This window comes from Polypterus senegalus, chromosome 4 (assembly GCF_016835505.1).
Source record: "Polypterus senegalus isolate Bchr_013 chromosome 4, ASM1683550v1, whole genome shotgun sequence".
Lineage (NCBI taxonomy): Eukaryota > Metazoa > Chordata > Cladistia > Polypteriformes > Polypteridae > Polypterus > Polypterus senegalus.
In genome coordinates, this window is record NC_053157.1 from 10,192,200 (window position 1) to 10,216,271 (window position 24,072).

The 24,072-nt window shown below is 42.2% G+C and overlaps 1 protein-coding gene across 1 annotated transcript in view; it reads right to left on the reverse strand.

Annotated features, from left to right (window-relative positions):
• Positions 1–24,072, reverse strand: part of LOC120527133 — a 307,413-nt gene that overhangs the window by 99,487 nt on the left and 183,854 nt on the right. Inside the window, exons 13-15 of the mRNA XM_039750231.1 lie at positions 19,910–20,099; positions 16,150–16,294; positions 10,052–10,186 (exon numbers count right to left, since the gene is read on the reverse strand). Of these exons, the coding sequence (XP_039606165.1) occupies positions 10,052–10,186; positions 16,150–16,294; positions 19,910–20,099 (470 nt within the window). The remainder of the gene's footprint in view (positions 1–10,051; positions 10,187–16,149; positions 16,295–19,909; positions 20,100–24,072) is intronic.

Sequence of the window (24,072 nt, forward strand, 5' to 3'; positions counted from 1 at the left end):
CGTCCAGGGATTTTGTTTCTTTCTCGCGCCCGATGGCCACATCCCCGGACTGATGGATGTCATCCTTTTCAAAGATATTGTGGAAGGTGTCCTAGGAATTTAATGGATGTTTTAGGCAATTCACAACACAGCGAAGCCGAACGTTTTCTCACCGTGATGATATCTCGTACTGCCATCTGGTGGAATCTTTCAGATTTATGTAAAGTACGCGTGCAAATATAAACAGTAAAACGCTTGCGTAGCAGTAGCGTCCGCTGGAGCCTTGGTCGCGTTGTGTCAGGTATAAACCTGGCCTCGGTCAATATTCTCATTGTTTCCTGCAGAGGCATTAGCTCTCTTGGAAATGTGTTCTTTTAAAATTGTGGCATATTAAGTAATTAAACAATATCATAATATACCAGAAAAAGCGATATCCCTCCCATAGTGATTACGGTGGTACAAGAATCACATGAGACAAAATATCTTTTACTGACGTTTTACGCGGTTACAGACGGGGAGGCATATGGACAGACTTTATCCAGGTGGGAAATCTGGAACAACACAGTCAGCCATTTTCTCCGTCCCTACGCTGGGAGGTTTTTCGACAACTCTTTGTGTCGACACAGCCTCGAAGGGTCTGGCTACTGTCCAGACCTTTTATACGGTTCTTCTTCAACTTGCTGGTCCTTTCTGTCTCCAAACAAGGGCTGAATTCCTCCCCCACAAAATACAGAAATATCATAGTGCTTACATGCCGATTCTCATTCTCCCAATAAGGAAAGAAGATTTGTGCTGATAGAGGACAGAAATACACTAACCTGTGTTTAAGCTGACTATACAAGCCTCCAGTTGTCTTTGGCTATCTAATCCAATGCTTGGCTAGCAATTCTAACTGCTGAGCCCCTGTGTGCCACAGTTAACATGCACATGTGAATAAAACTCATAACAGTATTGTCCAGATATAGTGACATAAAGAAACATGTAGTATAACACTCATCATCCAAAAATTTGCTGAAATTCTACAGTGCTCCAGTTAAGAAAAGTTTGTGCAAATGTGTTTACCATGGCACATAAAAGCTGTGTAGAAAAGAATAAGTATATCACGGCACTAAAGGGGATGACATATACTAACAGGTATTACTGACCTGAACACAGAGGAGAAACACCCTACTGTGAGAGAAAATAAAGAAGATCAAAGGTTAATGTAGTTATCTAGAGGTAATGCAGGAATTGTGCACCGCATTTATCTTATCTTAAAACAGGGTGGCACAGTGCCAGCGCAGCTGCCTCACAGTTAGGAGACCCGGGTTCACTTCCCGTTCACTTTGCATGTTCTCCCCGTGTCTACATGGGTTTCCTCCGCGTGCTCCGGTTTCCTCCCACAGTCCAAAGACATGCAGGTTAGATGCATTGGCGATTCTAAATTGTCCCTAGTGTGTGTGTGTGTGTGTGTGTCCTGCAGTGGGCTGGCACCCTGCCCGGGGTTTATTCCCTGCTGGGATTGGCTCCGGCAGACCCCGTGACCCTGTGTTAGGATATAGCGGGTTGGATGATTGATGGATGGATTTATCTTAAAACGTAGCATGAAGAGTTAAGGAAGCCAAGGTGTGTGAGCAACAAACAGATAAAGTAGTGGATCAATGGCCTGTGCCCAGTAAGACTTGACAATTGTCACGTTCACAGTTCTCCATGAAAGAGTAAGACCTGAACGTAACAAACATAGAGACGAACAAGCATATAGTGGAATGAGACTTTTATTTTGGGGTATGTAAGCTGGTTATGTTCTCTGCTGAAAACATTTATGTCTTTTAACCAATCAGAGTGTTACACAAGTATTAATTCAGCACTGTTATGTAAATTCAGTTATCGATGAGTCTCTGTCTTTGCTCTGTGACCATTCGGCGACACTTCTGCTCAGGGAACTACCCTTTAGCAGAGTGCTGAGATGGGGCGCTCATGAAGAGAGATTAAAAACGCATGAACAAGCTTCCTCCTGCCTGGTTTCTGACTCAAAGAGGTTCTGGAGGAACACATTTCTTTCTTTAATACTGGGGTCCCCAACTCCAGTCCTGGAGGGCCATAGTGGCTGCAGGTTTTCCTTCTAACCCGTTTCTTGATTAGTGACCAGATTTTGCTGCTAATTAACTTCTTTTGAATTAATTTTAATTGACTTGTTTGCTTACGATTTGTTCCCCTGAATTTCATTGATTCATTTCTTTCCTTAAATGAAACCCAAATAGAAATGAAATATGAAGTGAGGGAACCAACAGAAGACCAACTGAATCAGGGCCTCAAACTCCAAACAATTTCACTCCAACCAGCTGTTTAATTAGGGGTCGAGTCTCGTTGTTAATTAAACCCGTTCTTTAATTCCATGGCTTGCTGCTGCTCTCATTGTGCAATAGCAGACATTTTGTTGATTTTTCTCTTTTCTAAGAGCGCTATTGAAATGTTTTGAGGTCCTGGGCACATCAACATTCCTGAGACCTCCACCCTTTTTATTTTCAGATATTGTATGATGGTCACAGTTTGCTGGTCATGTTTTAGCTTACTTTGTTACTTATTATTGTTTGGCTGCTAACTAAGGAAAGCAAACTAAGAAGCAAAACAGGTCACTAATTAAGAAAAGGGTTAGAATGAAAATCTGCTGCCACTGGAGCCCTAAGGGACCACCTGATTTATTTCTTCCACACTACACTACACCTTCACTGGTCCAAGAGGCATGTCAAAGACCAAAGGACTGGTTTAAAGTTAGGGCCAATAGAGGCCATGCTGGGTCTCTTCTATTTCATCCATCCAGAAGCAATTCCAGATCAAGAGACCACACTGAACCAGAAACCACTAAGACAAAGAGCTGCCTGATAGTCTAAACATACTGGACATTTACATGCAAAATTAACCGTTACGCAGCCAGGTTGTGTTGGCATTTTGGAATACTCATGGTACTCTTCTTCATATATTCTGTAATACGCTACTGTGGCTGTTTGTTTGTCTGTCCAGGATTTTAAATCACCTGTAGCTAACAAACCATTTCACCTATTGACCTGAAACTTGGTACACATTGTGGCGGAGGGCCGGGCCCCTTGCCTAGATGGGACGTCCCTTTAACATATGTTCCAGGAGAGCAATCATGGGCTGCTCAATACCTCTCCCGGGATCTTGGAGGCAGCCTCCCTGGCTGAAGGTGGTGCCTCAGCTTCCCTCAGGGCTCCATGGGAAGATGGAGTTCTCCACAGCCCTGTTGGGATCTGGGGTGGCCGCCAGGGGGCGCTGCATGGGTCCCTGAGCCCGACTGGACAAGTCTTAGATAAAAAGACACTATATAATAGATAGATAGATAGATAGATAGATAGATAGATAGATATCTATGGCCGGGATGCCCCTTCACTGTATATTCAGAGGGTATCAGCCCTGGACGGTGCAGTACCTCCCCCTTGCCGCTGGATGGCTGCCCCCCTGGGTTGGAGTGGTGCCTCAGCTTCCGGCAGGGCTACATGGGAAGATGGAGTTCTCCACAGCCCTGTTGGGATCTGGGGTGGCTGCCAGGGGACGCTGCATGGGTTCCTGAGCCTGGCTGGACAAGTCTTAGATAAAAAGGCACTATATAATACATAGATAGATAGATAGATAGATAGATAGATAGATAGATAGATAGATAGATAGATAGATAGATATCTATGGCCGGGATGCCCCTTCACTGTATATTCAGAGGGTATCAGCCCTGGATGGTGCAGTACCTCCCCCTTGCCGCTGGATGGCTGCCCCCTTGGGTTGGAGTGGTGCCTCAGCTTCCGGCAGGGCTCCATGGGAAGATGGAGTTCTCCACAGCCCTGTTGGGATCTGGGGTGGCCGCCAGGGGGCGCTGCATGGGGCCCTGACCTTGGCTGGACGAATCTTCAGCCCCACCCGGAAGTGCAACTGGAAACAGGTGGTCAAGCACCCGGAGCAATTCCGGGTGGGCTATACAAGGGACCAGCAACCATCACTCAATGGCCAGAGTCTGGAGGAGGAGGACAAAGCTTGACGGGAGGAGTGGTGGTGCCAGAGGGGAGTGTTGTGTTTTTGTTTGTGCTATTTTGGACTGTGTTGTACCTGTGGGGTTCACGAGGAAGATATGCCCCACAGGTGAAGAAAACAGTCTGTGTTTTGTTTTTACACGTACCTCCGTGTGAGTCTCTGCCAGGTCGGGCACTATACAGCGCCTTATTACAACATATACTACGGGACCTCTACTGTCCGCTTTCGGGGTGATGATTGACCTCCAAGGTTATTCCACTTTTTCTTTTTATTTTATTGTAGAATCAACTCTCGGCAGCATCCAGCAGATCGGCCGTGAGGTGCATGCGTACGGGCGCCGTTCTCATTCCCTACCTCCTTTGCCGTCACCGCCCTTTACCTCTTCATATTTTAAATCATTCTTGAGGCACATTGAAGACTTAAGTGAAAAATGAAAGAAAACGCACCACGTAATTGCAACACAAACTCTAAACTTAATCAGTTTTAAGGCAAAAAGTTGGCGACGAAAGAAGAGAAGAAGCGGGCCGCTAGGGTGGAGAAGAGAAGAGCTGCTCAGGAAGGAACAAGCGCAACAACGTCTAAGCAAATGAATGATCAACGTACAGAGAAAGAGGATGAAAACTATAAGTCAAGTGTATTCACTGCACGTTATTGTGTAGTGCGTCGTTACTGGTCTTATATAATACGCTACCGCGGCTGTTCGTTTGTCTGTCTAGGATTTTAAATCCCCTGTAGCTCGCAAACCGTTTGACCCACTGACCTGAAATTTGGTACACATGTACTACGTGACGTCTACTATCCAGTTTCAGGGTGATGATTGACCTCCAAGATTATTCCTCTTTTTATTTTTATTTTATTTTAGAATCAACTCTTGGCAGCAGGGCAGCAGGGCGGCACATGCAAACGGGCGCCATTCTCATTCCCTACCACCTTTGCCGTCACTTCCAATACCTCTTCATATCTGAAATTATTCTTGAGGCAGATTGAAGAGTTAAGTGCCAGTTTAAGTGAAAAATGTAGGAAAACGTACTAAGTAATTGCAACACAAACACTAACTTGTTCAGTTTTAACGTGAAAAGATGCAGACGGAAGAAGAGAAGACGCGGGCCGCTAGGGTGGAGAAGAGAAGAGCTGCTCAGGAAGCAACAATCGCATCAGCCTCTGAGCAAACGAATGCTAAAACGAACAGAGAAAGAGGAGCAAAGCTACAGGGTTATCCAAATATAATTATGCATATCCAGATCGTCTGGATGACTGATTTATGCGGGGACGATTCCAGTTCGGGTTGGTCCGGGATTTTACGGGTGATTTTCTATGTAATAAACTTAAGTTATAGCGTAATGAAAATTGCATAATTAGATCTGGACCACTGGATCTGGATCTGGATAAGTCAAGTGTACGTTATTGATATAGCAGTGCGCCATTACTGGCTTTATGTTGTGACAGATAGGGGGCACTATCGCTCCCTTGAACCCCTGTCCAAGACTCCAGACACCAGATAAAAGTCCAAATGTTGACTTTATTTACACCACGCAGTGCACAAAGCACCCTCTTCTCCACAATACTCATTAAAATACACACAATAATACTCAATAATACACTCCACCACTCCCAGACGCGTTGCCCTCCTACCACCCAGCTCAACTCGCCGTCTGGGAGCTGTCACGGTCCTTTTATAGTCCCTGACCCGGAAGTGTTCCTGAACCCTCAGTCCATGCGACTTCTTAGCACTTCCGGGTCAGATCAAAACTCTTCTTTTTCTTCACCCCGGAAGCACGTCATTCCCCTTGTACATGTGACGCAGGCGTACTTCCGGGGCGTAGCGCAAATCATATTCATTGCTCCTTCCTGCAGCTACATCTAGCGGCCCCTGGGTTATCCAGCAGGGCTGTGTATGAAAACTCCATTGTCCAGGATTCCCTGCTGGTCTTCGGGGCACCTCCATGCTGCAGGGAGGGCTCCATCTGGCGGCCTGGGGGTATTGGCCGGGATGACAAGCCGGCCATAGACCACAATGTATAATGTATGAATAGAAGTAACCTTAATTATCAAGTTGTTCCATGTGAACCCTGAATACAATGAGGACTGATTGAGGTCATTTATGTTAGGTAGAATGCCTAGAGGGGGCTGAGTGGTCTCGTGGCCTTGGACCCCCTGCAGATTTTATATATTTTCTCCAGCCGTCTGGAGTTTTTTTTTTTTTTTCTGTCCTCCCAGGCCATCACACCTTACTCTTATTCTATGTTAATTAGTGTTCCCTAATTTTAAATTTCTTATTTATTTTGTCTTGTTTCTCTTTCTCCAAATTATTTGTATGAAAATCCATCCATCCATCCATTATCCAACCTGCTATATTCTATCTACAGGGTCACGGGGGTCTGCCAGAGCCAATCCCAGCCAACAGAGGGCACAAGGCAGGAAACAAACCCTGGGCAGGGCACACACCCACACACCAAGCACACACTTGGGACAATTTAGGATCGCCAATGCACCTAACCTGCATGCCTTTGGACTGTGGGAGGAAACCCACGCAGACACGGGGAGAACATGCAAACTCCACACAGGGAGGACCCAGGAAGCGAACCCCAGGTCTCCTAACTGCGAGGCAGCAGCGCTACCCACCGTGCCACCATGCTGAATAGTTTGTGAGCCAAATCATGCAACAGAAAGAGGCACTCCTCAACTCCGGTCCTGGAGGGCCGCAGTGGCTGCAGGTTTTCATTCTAACCCTTTTCTTAATGAGTGACCTGTTTTTGCTGCTAAATAACTTCTTTTGAATTCATTTTAATTGGCTTACTCTTGAAGACTCAGACCCCCTAATTGTTTCTTTTTTCTTAATTAACTGCCAAACGGAATACAAAATGTGGCACAACATGACCAGCAAACTGTGACCAACACACAATATCTGAAAATAAAGAAAGGTGAAGGTCTCAATGCCAATGTGCCAATGCACCTAACCTGCATGCCTTTGGACTGTGGGAGGAAACCCACCCAGACACGGGGGGAACATGCAAACTCCACGCAGGGAGGACCCGGGAAGCGAACCCCAGGCTACCCACCGTGCCACCTATGTGCTCTAGAAATAAATGTTGTTGTTGTTGGTGTTACAGTTTGTTGAATTCACATCAAAATCAAGGGTGATGGGAAGGAAGCCCATGCGTAGATGGCATATACGGTAAGTCAAAAAACGTGTAGTTTTGTTTTGTTTCACATTTTCAGATTTCCTGCACTGATGCCAGTGTTACAACACACACTTGGGCTTTCTTATCCACTGCTCACTTGTTTGGCAATTTTATACAAATAGAAAGAGGTCGTGCACAATGAGCGAAATTATATAAGCTACACTTTTACTGAACTGTGGAAGTAGGAAACTTCTCCATAATAATAATAATAATAAATTAGTTAATTACATTTATATACAGTGGGGGAAATAAGTATTTGTTCCCCTGCTGAATTTGTAAGTTTACTCACGTACAAAGAAATGAGCAGTCTGTAATTTTGATGGCATCTTAATTTTAATGGAGAGAGAGAGACAGAATATCAACCAAAAATCCAGTAAAAAAACACATTACATAAAAGTTCTAAACTGATTTGTTATATTATTGACAGAAATAAGGATTTGATCCCCTACAACCCAGCCTGAATTCTGGCTCCCACAGATTGGCTATAATCTATCAATCAATAAATCAATCACATCAATCCTGACCTCAACTCATGATGTGTATAAAGCCCACCGGTCCACAGAATCCATTTCTTCCATTCCAACCTCTCCACCAATGTAGACAACGCCAAAGAGCTGTCAAAGGACGTCAGGGATAAGAGTAGAGACCAGCACAAGGCTGGAATGGACTACAAGACCATGAGCATGAAGCTTGGTGAGAAGGTGACAACTGTTGGTGCAAATATTAGGAAATGGAAGAAATATAAAATGACCATCAGTCACCCTCAGTCTGGAGCTCCATGCAAGATTTCGCCTCATGGTGTGAGGATGATCATGAGAAAGGTGTAGGCCCATCTTAAGTTTGCCAGTAAACATGCTTCTTGAGCAGGAGGACCTTGCAAGATTTCAATCCATGACGGTATAGAGTGTTACCAATGGTGTTCTTGGTGACTGTGGAGGTCCCAATTGCCTTCATATCTTTAACAAGATCCTCCCGTGTACTTTTGGGCTGATCCCTCACCTTTCTCATGATCATCCTCACCCCATGAGGCAAGATCTTGCATGGAGCTCCAGACTGAGGGCGACTGATGGTCATTTTATATTTCTTCCATTTCTGAATAATCTCACCAACAGCTGTCACCTTCTCACCAAGCTTCTTGTTGGTGGTCTTGTAGCCCACTCCAGCCTTGTGCAGGTCTTGTCCAGGGCCGGATTAAGACCCTTAGATGCCCTACTCACAAAGTAATTTTGGTGCCCCCTTACACTAGTAATTTAAAATATTAAAACAATAACAAACCAGAAAATAAAATTTTATTTTATTATCGAAAATTCGAAAATAAACAAAACATTTTGACATGAAAACCGTAGATTTACCATTTTGGTTATTTAATTTATTTATGGCTTTTGTGTCAGTTTAGCAAATCTATTTACACATATTCTTAGTACAAGAGTTGAAGAATATTTTGTGAAAATTTTGTTAATAAATCTTTATTACTAAAAAAGTTATAAACAATTTTATCCAATAGTAATCAGCTGTACAATTTTCACTTTTACATAATGTAAATTAATTTTAAAATATCCAAGAATAGAATTAAATAGACTTACCAGAATATTTTTTCCTCAAACTGGGATGATTTTTTGTTTTTGCTTAAAACAGAAAATAACACTTTCTACGCACTAAAAATGTATTTTAAGTTAAATAACAGATAATTCACGAAACACAACAATTACATGATAATAATTTTTAATCAACTAGTAACTACTATTTAAAAATATAAAAACACATTGTTTTGAATCAAATTATTTTCACAATATTTTGACATAGGCGGCATGGTGGCACAGTGGGTAGAGCTGCTGCCTCGCAGTAAGGAGACATGTGGGTTCGCTTCCCGGGTCCTCCCTGCGTGGAGTTTGCATGTCCTCCCCGTGTCTGCGTGGGTTTCCTCCCACAGTCCAAAGACATGCAGTTTAGGTGGATTGGCGGTTCTAAATTGGCCCTAGTGTGTGTTTGTGTGTGTCCTGCGGTGGGTTGGCACCCTGCTCTGGATTGGTTCCTGCCTTGTGCCCTGTGTTGGCTGGGATTGGCTCCAGCAGACCCCCGTGACCCTGTATTCGGATTCAGCGGGTTAGACAATGGATGGATAGATATTTTGACATAGCGTTTGAGGGAATCACCATGAATCGGGAATTCCCCATCGTAGATGGCACCAGTATGCAGAACGCACTGTGTAAGGCGCCATCTACGAACAGTGACGGCATAGGGAGGTACAGGGAGGCATTATTCATTTTTCATTAAAGTTTGAAAATAGCTATAAATTTAATTAATTTAATTATTTATGTGATAAATTTGGCCATGAAAAATTTTTATGGTGCCCCCTTCACCCTTGATGCCCTAAGTATGTGCTTACGTTGCTTATATGGTTAATCTAGCACTGATGCCTAGGGATCTTTAATGGCCACAGAGATACTGGGCCTTTATCCAAAGGATGGCACCATTTTTACAACAGTGTCCCTGTCAATGCACTGGGGGCATTGGGATCCATGCACTGACCACAGGGTAAGCACCCCCTACTAGCCTTACCAATTCCTCTTCCAGCAATAATCCAAAGCTTTTCCTAGATGGTCTCCCATCCAAGTACTGGCCGGGCACAAACTTGCTCAGCTTCAGATGGATGACCTCTTGTAAAGTGCAGGTGGGATGAAATAAAGAGTCTGACATCTGATGTCATGAAAGGTCGATCCTGAGCAGTTGGCTTGAGTGCTGCCAAGGTTCAAACTATATTATGACATTCATTAGGACAAGGACTGGGAATTCCCAGTAGATCCCTTGAAGGAAATATTTGATCTCAAACAATGGAATTAGTATTTTTGGAACAAAAGAGATTATTTACATACCATAATTAATGAGACACCAGGCATTTTCAATGTCCTGCTTTGAAGGGTAATGGCCACAATCCTTGAGAAAGCTGGGCAGTTCGCTTTTATCCATTTCATTCCAAAATTCTCGTTTTGAAAACATCTTTTCATACACTAATGCGAAAAGAAAAAAAGAGCACAGAAGACACGTTAAATGCAGTCAGTCAGTGGCTTCGGGTACGGGACGTGTGGTAACATGGATAACTAGTAAGGGATGCCCTTGAGTTCATCATGGGAATGACAGAAAGGAGAGAAGACCCAGGATGCTTCGGAGGGATTACTGTTTATCACTGGGCTGGCAATTCCTAAAGCAGTGCTCGAGATTGTTGCTGGGGAAAGAAAAGCCTGCATTGCCTTACTGTTGCTGTGGCTCTGTGTTTATAATTGATATCCTTTAGAAACCCGTCAACACAGGTGACTTTACTATTCTTGCAATCTTCAGAAAAATAGTGGTTTGATGAATCTTAAATAAGTCTTCAGAGATCTGTAGAAGACAACGTCTGAAAAGTTTGGAAAAGGAAGTGTATTACACGGCTTTAAAAGACAGATTTAAGAAAAACAGAGTGATGGAAATTTTAGTTATCTGTCCCTGTTTATTCAAATACAGAGCTGAAGAACCCATCCATCCATTATCCAACCCATGGGGGGTTTGCTGAAGCCAATCCCAGCCAACAGAGGGCACAGGGCAGGAAGCAAACCCCGGGCATACACTAGGGACAATTTAGAATCGCCAATGTACCTAACCTGCATGTCTTTGGACTGTGGGAGGAAACCCACGGAAACATGGGGAGAACATCCAAACTCCATGCAGGGAGGACCCGGATCTCCTAACTGTGAGGCAGCAGCACTAACCCACTGTGCCAACGTGCCGCCCCTGGCACTAATTAGTCCATTTAAATTTAAAGGCACTTTTTAATCACTCACACTGGGCCACTGTAGACTCGCTACTCAGCCTTAAGTGAACGTGTACTGAATGTGGAAAAATTGAGTAGTTGGAGAATCCAGAGATATTAGGAGAGAACATGCAATCTTCACAAAAAACACGAGACCTGGTGAACCCTGCTTGCTAGAGGTGTGAGGCAGCAGTGCTAAACACTTGGCCACAATTTTACCTTTTAGATATACAGTCATATGAAAAAGGTTGGGAACCCCTCTTAATTCTTTGGATTTTTGTTTCTCATTGGCGGAGCTTCCTTTTAATATCTGACATGCCTTATGGAAACAGTAGGATTTCAGCAGTGACATCAAGTTGATTGGATTAACAGAAAATATGCAATATGCCTCATAACAAAATTAGACAGGTGCATAAATGTGGGCACCCAACAGAGATATGACATCAATACTTAGTTGAGCCTCCTTTTGCTCCTTTGAGCCTCTCGACGCTGTCCTCCTATAGCCTGTGATGAGTGTCTGGATTCTGGATGGAGGGATTTCTGACCATTCTTCATTACAAAATCTCTCCATTTCAGTTCAATTTGATGGACACTCTGCTTTAAATCATCCCATAGACTGTCGATGATATTCAAGTCAGGCAACTGTGACGGCCATTCCAGAACACTGTACTTCTCTCTCTGCATGAATGCCCTTTGTAGATTTTTGGGTCATTGTCTTGTTGGACTATCCAACCTCTGCGTAACTTCAACTTTGTGACTGATGCTTGAACATTATCCTGAAGAATTTGTTGATATTGGGTTGAATTCATCCGACCCTCGACTTTAACAAGGACCCCAGTCCCTGAACTGGCCACACAGCCCACAGCATGATGGGACCTCCACCACATTTGACAGGAGGTAGCAGGTGTTTTTCTTGCAATGCGCTGTTCTTCTTCCGCCATGCAAAGCGCTTTTTGTTCTGACCAAATAACTCCATTTGTGTCTCATCAGTCCAAAGCACTTTGTTCCAAAATGAATCTGACTTGTCTAAATGAGCATTTGATACAACAAGCAACTCTGTTTGTGTCATGAGTGCAGAAAAGGCTTCTTTCTCCTCACCCTGCCATACAGATGTTCTTTGTGCAAATTGCTCTGAATTGTAGAACGATGTACAGATACACCATCTGCAGCGAGATGTTCTTGCAGGTCTTTGAAGGTGATCTGTGGCTTGTCTGTCACCATTCTCACAATCCTGCCCATGTGCCGCTCCTGTATTTTTCTTGGCCTGCCAGACCTGTTGGTTTAACAGCAACTGTGCCTGTGGCCTTCCATTTCCTGATTCAATTCCTTACAGTTGAAACTGACAGTTTAAACCTCTGAGATGGCTTTTTGTAGCCTTCCCCTCAACCAGGAGACTCAACAATCTTTGTTTTCAGATCTTTTGAGAGTTGCTTTGAGGATCTCATGCTGTCTGTCACTCTTCAGAGGAGAGTCAAAGGGAAGGAAGGAAGCACAACTTGTAACTGACCACCTTAAATACCTTTGACCACTCGTGACTGGACACTCCTGTCTATGAAGTTCAAGGCTTAACGAGCTCATCCAACCAAGTAATCAGCATTGAGCAGTGACAGGCATTCAAATCAGCACAATGACAAGGGGACCCACATTTGTGCACAGCCAGTTTTTCACATTTGATTTAATTTCATGCAACTAAATACTGCGTCACTAAAAATCTTTGTTCTGAAAACACCGCAGTACTCCTAGGAAATGACAGACATACCACTGTGATCATTGTGTTGAAAGGAGAGTCAATTATTATGCAGGCTGAGAGGGGGTCCCAAACTTTCTCATACGACTGTTTATATAGATCTATACTAATAAAAGGCAAAGCCCTCACTCACTCACTGACTCACTCACTCACTCACTCACTCACTCACTCACTCACTGACTCATCACTAATTCTCCAACTTCCCGTGTGGGTGGAAGGCTGAAATTTGGCAGGTTCATTCCTTACAGCTTCCTTACAAAAGTTGGGCAGGTTTTATATCGAAATTCTACGTAATGGTCATAACTGGAAGCAGTTTTCTCCATTTACTGTAATGGAGATGAGCTTCAACGCCGTGGGGGCGGAGTTTCGTGTGACATCATCACGCCTCCCACGTAATTACGCAGTACATAGAAAACCAGGAAGACCTAAAAAAGCGCTGAAGAAAACATGCATTATATAATTGAGAAGGCAGCGAAACAATAAGAAGCGAGCGAGTGACATATACAACCATATTCATGAGTTCTGCTACTTGAAACAAAGCGATGTAAACCTACACTTTAAATTAAGTTCATAGACAGGCTGCGCTGGCGTTTGTAATTTAGTGCCTGCCCATATAAGGCCGTCCGTCAGCGGCAATCCAATAGCAAACTCCACTAAATATTCACGGGTTAAGGACTGTGCTTATGCAGAGGAAGATGAGATGGTCAGGGTGGTGTTTGACACAAACTCAGCGAAACTGCGAGAGAAAGTTTTAAGTGCCAGGACTAAGGTAACATTAAATACAGCCATGGACATAGCACGAGATGGCACCAGCACAGCTGGGAACTTCGATGCATGTACACGAGCGGCTCACGTGAACTGGCAGTGCACAGATAAAAGCAACAGTTCCAAAGAGCTGAACAAAACCGAATTACACAATTGAAAAGGCAGCAAAAATATGAAGCGTCTGATACATACAAGCATATTCATAAATCCAAAACAAAGCACACGTTGGAAAAAGTCAATGTCCCGCTAAAGGAAGACAGTGTAAAAAACCCGTGCATGCAGTGTGTCAGGTCTCAGATAAAGAAGAAGACGAGCTGTTTATTGATGCAGTAAGAAACGAATCGATGAATGAAACCTGTCATCTTTACAACGATTGACAAACACGGAATGTAACTTGAACACAACACATCCTACAAATACGAACCTGATTGAAAGAAATAATGATAATCAAATCCTTGATGACAGCAACACTCAGTAACACTCACAAAACAAATACTGTATATTGACAGTCATGTTACGTTATTTTTAAAATGTTCCCTTTTCTTTTCTAGCTTTTTAACACACTACTTCTCGCTGCGATACGCTGGTATATATATATATATGTATATATATATAACCCGATCTACATACTCGAATAATGGATACTTTATTCGCCATCAATGATTGTTTTGGTAAAGCCATACTCAGTGTATTCATTAGATGAGCGGTAAAAAGTAAGAGCGAGGGGAGGATGACTTATTGAGGCATGCAGGCTGTAGTGCGCGTCAACTCTATCTGAATTGCGCGATCACATTTGAAAAAATATATCTTTTCAAGTTCTATTTAGTCCATATGTGTCAAACTCAAGGGCGCGGGCCACATCCGCCCGGTGTAATTATATCCGCCCCGAGATCATTTTATATACTGTATTATTGTTATTAAAGCCGGGTATATGAAGCGCTGGTAACACAATAAACTACAGATCCCATAATGCAGCGCTTCAGCTGCCTTGCCGTAACACTTACCGAGTTAATCAAGTTATTGCGAAGCTAGCTCACACGATGCTGAAGAGAAGAGTTGATTCTGAAAATAGAGCCTTTAAAAACCGATGGGAGGCTGAGTATATGTTTACTGAACCCGTGTGTCTCATTTGTGGAGCTAATGTGGCTGTAATTACAGAATTTAATCTAAGACGGCACTATGAGACAAAACATCAGGGTAACCTGAATGCAATGCAGAAGATACAGAAAGCAGCATAATTAAATAAGAATCTGACACTTCAGCGGACGTTTTAACCCGTGCACAATCACAAAGTGATTTCAAGTGAAGCTGCTTTTATGGGAGACACAAATGCACCAGTGCACTTGCCCCACTTTCCCTGTTGCCAAGTAATGTTAAACCAAGTCGTCACTACGGTGTTCCCAAATCGCACTTTGCTGATAAACTGAGCGCACTGAGTTTGCACGGCGCTTTGGTGACTTTGAAGAACAAAAAAAGTCCGTCTACATGCGGCTCGAACCTTGTGCATGTTTGGTAGCACATATCTGTGTGAGAAGCTCTTCTCAGTGATAAAGACTAACAAAACAGCACACAGGAGTCGCCTCACTGATGAGCACCTGCAATCCATCCTGAGAATCTCCACAACACAGAACCTCACACCAAACAGAAACGAACCTGTGGCCAAAAAGATGCCAGGCGTCCAGCTCTAAAATGACATATGAGCAAAGACAACTGAATGATTTGATTTGTTATTGCTGAAAGGAACACATTTTATTTATATTTCTAGGTTTTGTTATGCAGCATGTTCATATTTGAATTTGTATAATTTTGACAGGATATATTTTTATGGAGAGCAAAATCTTTTGGGATATTTAAAATCTAAGTTTATTTTTATATAAAATTACATAAGAGTAAAGAAATTTGAATGTTTGTTCTTTTAACGTTTACTTTATTTCTAACTTGTATAATTTAGACAGGATATATTTTTATGGAGAGCAAAATATTATAAGTTGTTTAAGGTTTGAGTTGATTTATTCACGAATAATATTCCTGTCTGTTTTACCATTCCTACCAAAGATATTTCTGTCGACTAAATAAAAATTCCTTCTATTTAAAATTTAAATAGAACTTGAACAAATACGATAGTTCATAATATCCACGCAGACTTGCACGTAAGAGCGGAGTTATCCGTTTTAACAAGCAGCGTATTGCACTGATCTGAAATAGCTGTGTGTGTATATATGTAGATATGTATGTATATGTATATATATGTTTATATATGTGTGTGTGTATGTATGTATATATATGTATTTGTGTGTATATATGTGTGTGTATGTATTTATGTGTGTATGTATATGTATGTGTATATATGTAGATATATATATATGTATATATATATGTGTATATGTATAGATATGTATATATATATATGTTTATGTGTGTGTGTAAATATATATATATATATATATATGACAACAACACTCATCACTCACAACAGTGACAAAACAATTACATTGACAATCATGTTACGTTATTTTCAAAATGTTTCCTTTTCTTTTTCATTGCTTCTTTAACACACTACTTCTCCGCTGCGAAGCGCGGGTATTTTGCTAGTATATTTATATATAGAGAGAGAGAGAGAGATATGGCTGAGATTTTCCGACTGCTTAGAATATCATGTTTCGGATGCTTACTCGTCTTTCTGTCCATCCACTCTTCTATTTCACTGTACACAAGAGGCACAGATGGCTTCCTGACGTCATTTCTTTTCTGTAGTTTTTGCATCATGCTGCGGTATTTTTTTACAGCTTCTGGAAGTGATGGGCCGTGATTTAATGCCTATGGATAAAGAATTTACTGAATTACTCCCAAACTGAAAAATAAGAGAACTGTTATAACACCTTCAATACTGCCATTATTGCTCAAGGTGGCACAATGCAGTACCACGGCTATAAGAACTTGGATTTATTTCCTGCTGTCCCAGTGAAAAGTTTCACACCTTGTGTAATGGCATGGGCTCTCTGTTGGTCCTCTGGTTCCTATTTATATCCTAAAGACATGAACTCATGTTAACAGACAATAACTCCCTGGCTCTATGAGTGTGATGCTTGCGTGAATGTTTTTTGCGTGAATGCATTGCTGCAATAATAGGCTCCCACCTTTCCATATCTTTATTAGGAAAAAAAACAGGTTTAGAAAATGAATGAATGAAGACATTTTCCAAGGAGAAAAGTTCTGTACCAAAGACCTAATTCACTGGAACACCGAGGTCAGGGGTCCTCAATCACGGTCCTGGAGGGCTGCAGGTTTTTGCTCCAACCCAATTACTTAATAAGAAGCCCTTATCGCTCCAGTAACACTTGTGCTTCACTTCAGTTGTCTCGCATGTTAAGATTTTGAACCCTTATTGCTTATTTTAGTCTTAAACAGCAGTATTCTTGGTTTTTAATTCTTCCTAATTAGCAATAATATGCAAATGACAAAAGAGTCGAGCATTTCTCCATTTAGCTTGTTACCATTTTACACCTCTGTGTGTGTTTATCATGCACTGTTTGGTTTAATTAAAAACTTGGAAGGAAAGTGAAGAGAAAAAAGTGAAGGACTGAGAATTCCACCTCCATTTTAGCCTTCAGATCATTTGGATGATATCCTTAGAAAGGGGAAGAAAATCGAGGATATGAGAATGAGCTGACATAGCAGAGTTAAAGCAACTAACAAGCCAGGAGATGAAATTTTTGGCAAGAATTGCTTTCTAATTAAGCCACCGGGTTAGAACAAAAAACTGTGGCCCTCTAGGAAAGGGACTGAGGACCCCTGACCTGTAGGGAACAAACTCAAACATGGTGAGAGCATGAAGGCTCCATTACTGTGAGTCCTTGATTAACATTTCAACGCAGGACTCAGAAGCTGCGTTGGTAGTAGTGCTAAACTTTGTGTTGTTGTGTTGTCTTTTATATTCTAAAATCTTTAATAATATTGACAAACCATTTAGCCTTCATTTTCCATCCATCCATTTTCTAACCCGCTGAATCTGAACACAGGGTCTGCTGGAGCCAATCCCAGCCAACACAGGGCACAAGGCAGGAACCAATCCCGGGCAGGGTGCCAACCCACCGCAGGGCCTTCATTTTCCAAACCTGTTTATTTCCAGGTCAGGGCTGTGAGCGGTTGGAGTCTATTCTGACACAATTGGAATCATCTTTTGGACAGGGTCTTAGTACACTGGGCAGAGTGGTGACTCGGAGGCTAGGGATCTGCATCAACAATCAGAAGGTTCCCAGGCTCGAAATCCCATAAACGCCAGAAGGGATTCTACTCCGTTGGGCCGCCCTGAGCAAGACCCTTAACCTGCAAATGCCTTGTCCTGGATATGACGTTAATCTGCGTTCAGCCCAGCAAGCAGGTCCTCCAACCTGCAGGGACAACTTGGGGGTTGGTGGCAGGATTGGCATTCCGGCCACGGTAAAAAACCTCACACTGTCCTAAGTGTGGTGCTGAGGTGCCATCCACTGGATGGCTGCACTCAGATCTCAACCCGGGTGCTTCGCCTTGTGGTGGGTGCGACAACGAGCTTTAATCAGCGCATGCTCCCAACCTTAGTACACTGCACAGCACACTCACTCAGAAACTCCAGACAGAGTATGTCCAGGTCGGAATCTGAATCCATAACTCTATAGCGCTATCCTCTGTGCTCCCATGCCACTCAGGAAAAAAGGTACAGTCATATGAAAAACTTTGGGAACCCCTCTTAATTCTTTGGATTTTTGTTTATATCATTGGCTGACCTTCCTGTTAATATCTGACATGCCTTATGGAAAGAGTAGGATTTCAGCAGTGACATTAAGTTTATTGGATTAACAGAAAATGTGCAATATGCATCATAACAAAATTAGACAGGGGCACAAATGTGGGCACCCCAACAGAGATATGACATCAATACTTTGTTGAGTCTCCTTTTGCTCCTTTGAGCCTCCAGACGCTGTCCTCCTATAGCCTGTGATGAGTGCCTGGATTCTGGATGGAGGTATTTCTGACCATTCTTCATACCAAATCTCTCCAGTTCAGTTCAATTTGATGGACAGCCTGCTTCAAATCATCCCATAGATTTTCGATGATATTCAAGTCAGAGGACAGTGACGGCCATTCCAGAACACTGTACTTCTCCTTCTTCATGAATGCCTTTGTAGATTTCGAACTGTGTTTTGGGTCATTGTCTTGTTGGGATATCCAACCTCTGCGTAACTTCAACTTTGTGACTGATGCTTGAACATTATCCTGAAGAATTTGTTGATACTGGGTTGAATTCATCCGACCCTCGACTTTAACAAGGACCCCAGTCCCTGAACTGGCCACACAGCCCCACAGCATGATGGGACCTCCACCACATTTGACAGGAGGTAGCAGGTGTTTTTCTTGCAATGCGCTGTTCTTCTTCCGCCATGCAAAGCGCTTTTTGTTCTGACCAAATAACTCCATTCTTGTCTCATCGGCCCAAAGCACTTTGTTCCAAAATGAATCTGGCTTGTCTAAATGAGCATTTGATACAACAAGTGACTCTGTTTGTGGTGTGAGTGCAGAAAGGGCTTCTTTCTCATCACCCTGCCTGCCATACAGATGTTCTTTGTGCAAATTGCGCTGAATTGTAGAACGATGTACAGATACACCATCTGCAGCGAGATGTTCTTGTAGGTCTTTGGAGGTGATCTGTGGGTTGTCTGTCACCAATTCTCACAATCCTGCTCATGTGCCACTCCTGTATTTTTCTTGGCCTGCCAGACCTGTTGGTTTAACAGCAACTGTGCCTGTGGCCTTCCATTTCCTGATTCCATTCCTTACAGTTGAGACTGACAGTTTGAACCTCTGAGATGGCTTTTTGTAGCCTTCCCCTAAACCAGGAGACTCAACAATCTTTGTTTTCAGATCTTTTGAGAGTTGCTTTGAGGATCCCATGCTGTCTGTCACTCTTCAGAGGAGAGTCAAAGGGAAGGAAGCACAACTTGTAATTGACCACCTTAAATACCTTTGACCACTCATGATTGGACACTCCAGCCTATGAAGTTCAAGGATTAACGAGCTCGTCCAACCAAGTAATCAGCACTGAGCAGTGACAGGCATTCAAATCAGCACAATGACAAGGGGACCCACATTTGTGCACAGCCAGTTTTTCACATTTGATTTAATTTCATGCAACTAAATACTGCGTCACTAAAAATCTTTGTTCGGAAAACACCGCAGTACTCCTAGGAAATGACAGACATACCACTGTGATCTTTATGTTGGAAGGAGAGTCAATTATTATGCAGGCTGAGAGGGCGTCCCAAACTTTTTCATATGACTGTATATAAGCAAATATCCTCATTTGACACACATATTTCATAATAAATTTCATCAATATCAGAAACGTAGTAAAGGACACAGATGTATATGGTATAATTAAATTAACGTCTTAACTACCTTTGTTTTAATTCTGTTGTACTGGATCCGCACAAGCCAGGACCGAATAAATTTCTGAATGCAAATTGTTGCTTGTAGGAATTGGTGACTTGAGCTCCCAGTCTTTACTGGGTGAAACGCTTCATAGATTTCAAGGTGTGGTCCCACTCTCCTCAGCCTTTCATCAATCTTTTGGTTGGACTGGTAAATTCTAAAGCAAGAATTGAGACATTAACAAAATATCATTTAAAATGGGTATGTTTTTTGATGGAATATAACATTTATACAGACCAAAAATCTTATCAGGTCACATATCACCCTTACCCGTAAAGTGTAATTATCACTGTAATGGTAATCATAATAAAAAAGCTAATATCACAACATCTGGCGGAGAGTTACCTTGACCTACTGTATTACATGCAAGCCTAAACTAAAAGAGCTGCGGTTATATTTAAGGAAAAAATCGAGCGTGTGCTTCTGTCATAAGACATGTCCTGTCTTTGTCATCTTTCACTCAATAACTTTATAACTAACCCTACTACTGTCCTCTGAAAATGAGCAGCTGATCGGAATGAGGCAGAGGAAAGTTTTAATGGGAAGAGTCGAACTGACTTTATTTACAAGAAAGTCTAGAATTTCTTTCATCTGAAATAAAACACCAATCAAGAATCATAATCATTACACCAGAAATAGTCAGTCATTACATAGTCCTTACCCAACATGCTATATCCAAACACAGGGTCACGACTGAGGGTCCGCTGGAGCCAATCCCAGCAAGCACAGGGCGCAAGGCAGGAACAAATCCTGAACAGGGCGTCAGCCCATTGCAGGGCACACACACACACACACACACACACGGGACAATTTAGGACCGGCAATGCACCTAACCTGCATGTCTTTGGACTGTAGGAGGAAACCCACGCAGACACGGGGAGAACGTGCAGACTACACTCAGGGAGGACCCAGGAAGCGAACCCGGGTCTCCTAACTGCGAGGCAGCAGAGCTAATAATGGATACAATGAGGCTGAAATAAACTGGATACATTAGGATTAAAAGTCAAGACAGAGGTAAAAAGCTTAGGGGTGATTGTTGACTGTAATCTGAATTTTAAATCACATATTCATCAGATCACTAGGACAGCATTTTTTCACTTAAGAAACATAAGTAAAGTTAGACCGCTTATATCACTGAAAGATGCTGAGAAATTAGTTCACGCGTTTGTTTTCAGTCGACTAGATTACTGTAACGCACTCCTCTCAGGACTACCCAAAAAAAGATATAAATCGTTTGCAACTAGTGCAGAATGGAGCTGCTAGAATCCTAACTAGGAAAAGAAAATCCGAACACATTTCTCCAGTTTTAATGTCACTACACTGGTCACCTGTGTCATTCAGAATTGACTTTAAAATTCTGCTTATGGTTTATAAAGCCTTAAATAATCTCGCCCCATCTTATATATTGGAATGTCTGACACGTTATATTCCAAATCGTAACCTCAGATCCTCAAATGAGTGTCTCCTTAGAATTCCAAGAACAAAACTTAAAAGAAGTGGTGAGGCGGGCGGCCTTCTGCTGCTATGCACCTAAAATCTGGAATAGCCTGCCAATAGGAATTCACCAGGCTGATACAGTAGAGCAGTTTAAAACACTGCTGAAAACACATTACTTTAACATGGCCTTTTTATAACTTCACTTTAACTTAATCCTGATACTCTGTATGTTCAATTCTTCATAATAACTATGGTGGCTCTAAAATCGGTACTGACCCCTACTCTCTTTTCTGTTTCTTTTTCCGGCCTGCGCCACCTCCACCTACTCAAAGCTTCATGATGCTCCAACAATGATGGACGGATTAAAAGGCAGAAGTCTACGTGACCATCATCATCATCATCAAGCCCTTCCGTGAGAATCCTAAATCCAAAGAGGACTGTTTCATTTATGTTAGGTAGAATGCCCAGAGGGGACTGGGCGGTCTCATGGGCTGGAATTCCTACAGATTTTATTTTTTTTTCTCCAGCCGTCTGGAGTTTTTTTTTTGTTTTTTCTGTCCCCCCTGGCCATTGAACCTTACTCTTATTCGTTGTTAATGTTGATTTATTTTGTTTTATAATTGTATCTTTCATTTTTCTATTCTTTAATATGTAAAGCACTTTGAGCTACTGTTTGTATGAAAATGTGCTATAGAAATAAATGTTGTTGTTGTTGTTGTTGTTGTTGTTACCGGTGCACCACCGTGTCTACACCAGAAACATATTTTCATAAACAAAAATAGGAATCGCTAAACCACACAGTATTAATCCAAACTCGGGTACTTAACTGATACGCATGCTGACCTTCATATGCTTGCTTTGGTGACGTCACACGTCGCAGTCTTGGTGTCTTCTGGCTATGACGCCTGTCACTTTACACTCCAAATCGTAACTTTACATCTTCCAATGAGGGTCTGCTTAGAATTCCAAGAGCTGAACTTAAAAGAAGTGGTGAGGCGGTCGGCCTTCTGCTGTTAGGCATCTAAAATCTGGAATAGCCTGCCAATAGGAATTCACCAGGCTGATACGGTGGAGCACTTTACAAAACTGCTAACAACCCGTGATTTTAACATGGCTCTCTCATAGCTTCATTTTAGTTTAACCCTGATATCCTGGATATGCATTGAAATATCATTATCATTCATGGTGGCTCCAATATCCGTACTTGCCCCCTACTTTTTCTTCTGTTCTTTTTCCGGTTTTCTGTGGTGGCGATCTGCGCCCCCACCACCTGATCAAAGCACCATGATGTTCCTGCACTGATGGATTGAAGGCCAGAGGTCCACATGACCATCAGCATCATGTTCTTCGATGTGAAGTCTGAACACCATGAGGACTGACTGAGGTCATTGATGTCAGGTAGAATGCCTAGAGGGGGCTGGGTGGTCTCGTGGCCTCGGACCCCCTGCAGATTTTGATTTTTTTTTTCTGACCTTACTTTTATTCTATGTCAATTAGCGTAATTTTATTTTTATATTTTGTCTTTTTCTCTTTCTTCATCCAGTAAAGCACTCTGAGCTACATCATTTGTATGAAAATGTGCTAAAGAAATAGATAGATAGATAGATAGATAGATAGATAGATAGATAGATAGATAGATAGATAGATAGATAGATAGATAGATAGATAGATAGATAGATAGATAGATAGAACATTAGAACATTAGAACATTTAGAACAATCTAGACGAGTACAGGCCATTCAGCCCAACAAAGCTTGCCAGTCCTATCCACTTGTTTCCTGCAAGAAAACATCAAGTTGAGTTCTGAAAGTCCCTAACGTCTTACTGTCTACCACACTACTTGGTCGCTTATTCCAAGTGTCTATCGTTCTTTGTGTAAATAAAAACCTCCTAATGTTTGTGCGAAATTTACCCTTCACAAGTTTCCAACTGTGTCCCTGTGTTCTTGATGAGCTCATTTTAAAATACAAGTCTCGATCTACTGGACTAATTCCCTTCATAATTTTAAACACTTCAATCATGTCACCTCTTAATCTTCTTTTGTTTAAACTGTAAAGGCTCAGCTCTTTTAATCTTTCCTCATAATTCAACCCCTGTAGACCTGAAATCAGCCAAGTCGCTCTTCTCTGGACCTTTTCTAGTGCTGATATGTCCTTCTTGTAGCCTGGAGACCAAAACTGCACCCAGTACACCAAATGAGGCCTCACCAGTGTGTTATAAAGACTTGAGCAGAACCTCCTGTGACTTGTACTCCACAAATCAAGGCGCTATATAACCTAACATTCTGTTAGCCTTCTTAATGGCTTCTGAACACTGTTGGGAAGTTGATAGCTTGGAGTCCACTATGACTCCTAAATCCTTCTCATGAGGTGGACTCTCGATTTTCCGACCGCCCATTGTGTATTCAAACCTAATATTTTCACTTCCTATGTGTAATTCTTTACATTTACTGACATTAAATTTCATCTGCCACAAATCTACCCAAGCCTGTATGCTGTCCAAGTCCTTCTGTGATGATATAACGGGTTCCAAATTATCTGCTAATCCACCTATCTTGGTATCATCTGCAAACTTAACCAGCTTGTTACTTATATTCCTATCCAAATCATTTATATATATTAAAAATAGCAGTGGCCCTAGCACTGACCCCTGCTGGTCACCACTCTTAACATCGGCCAGTTCTGATGAGGTTC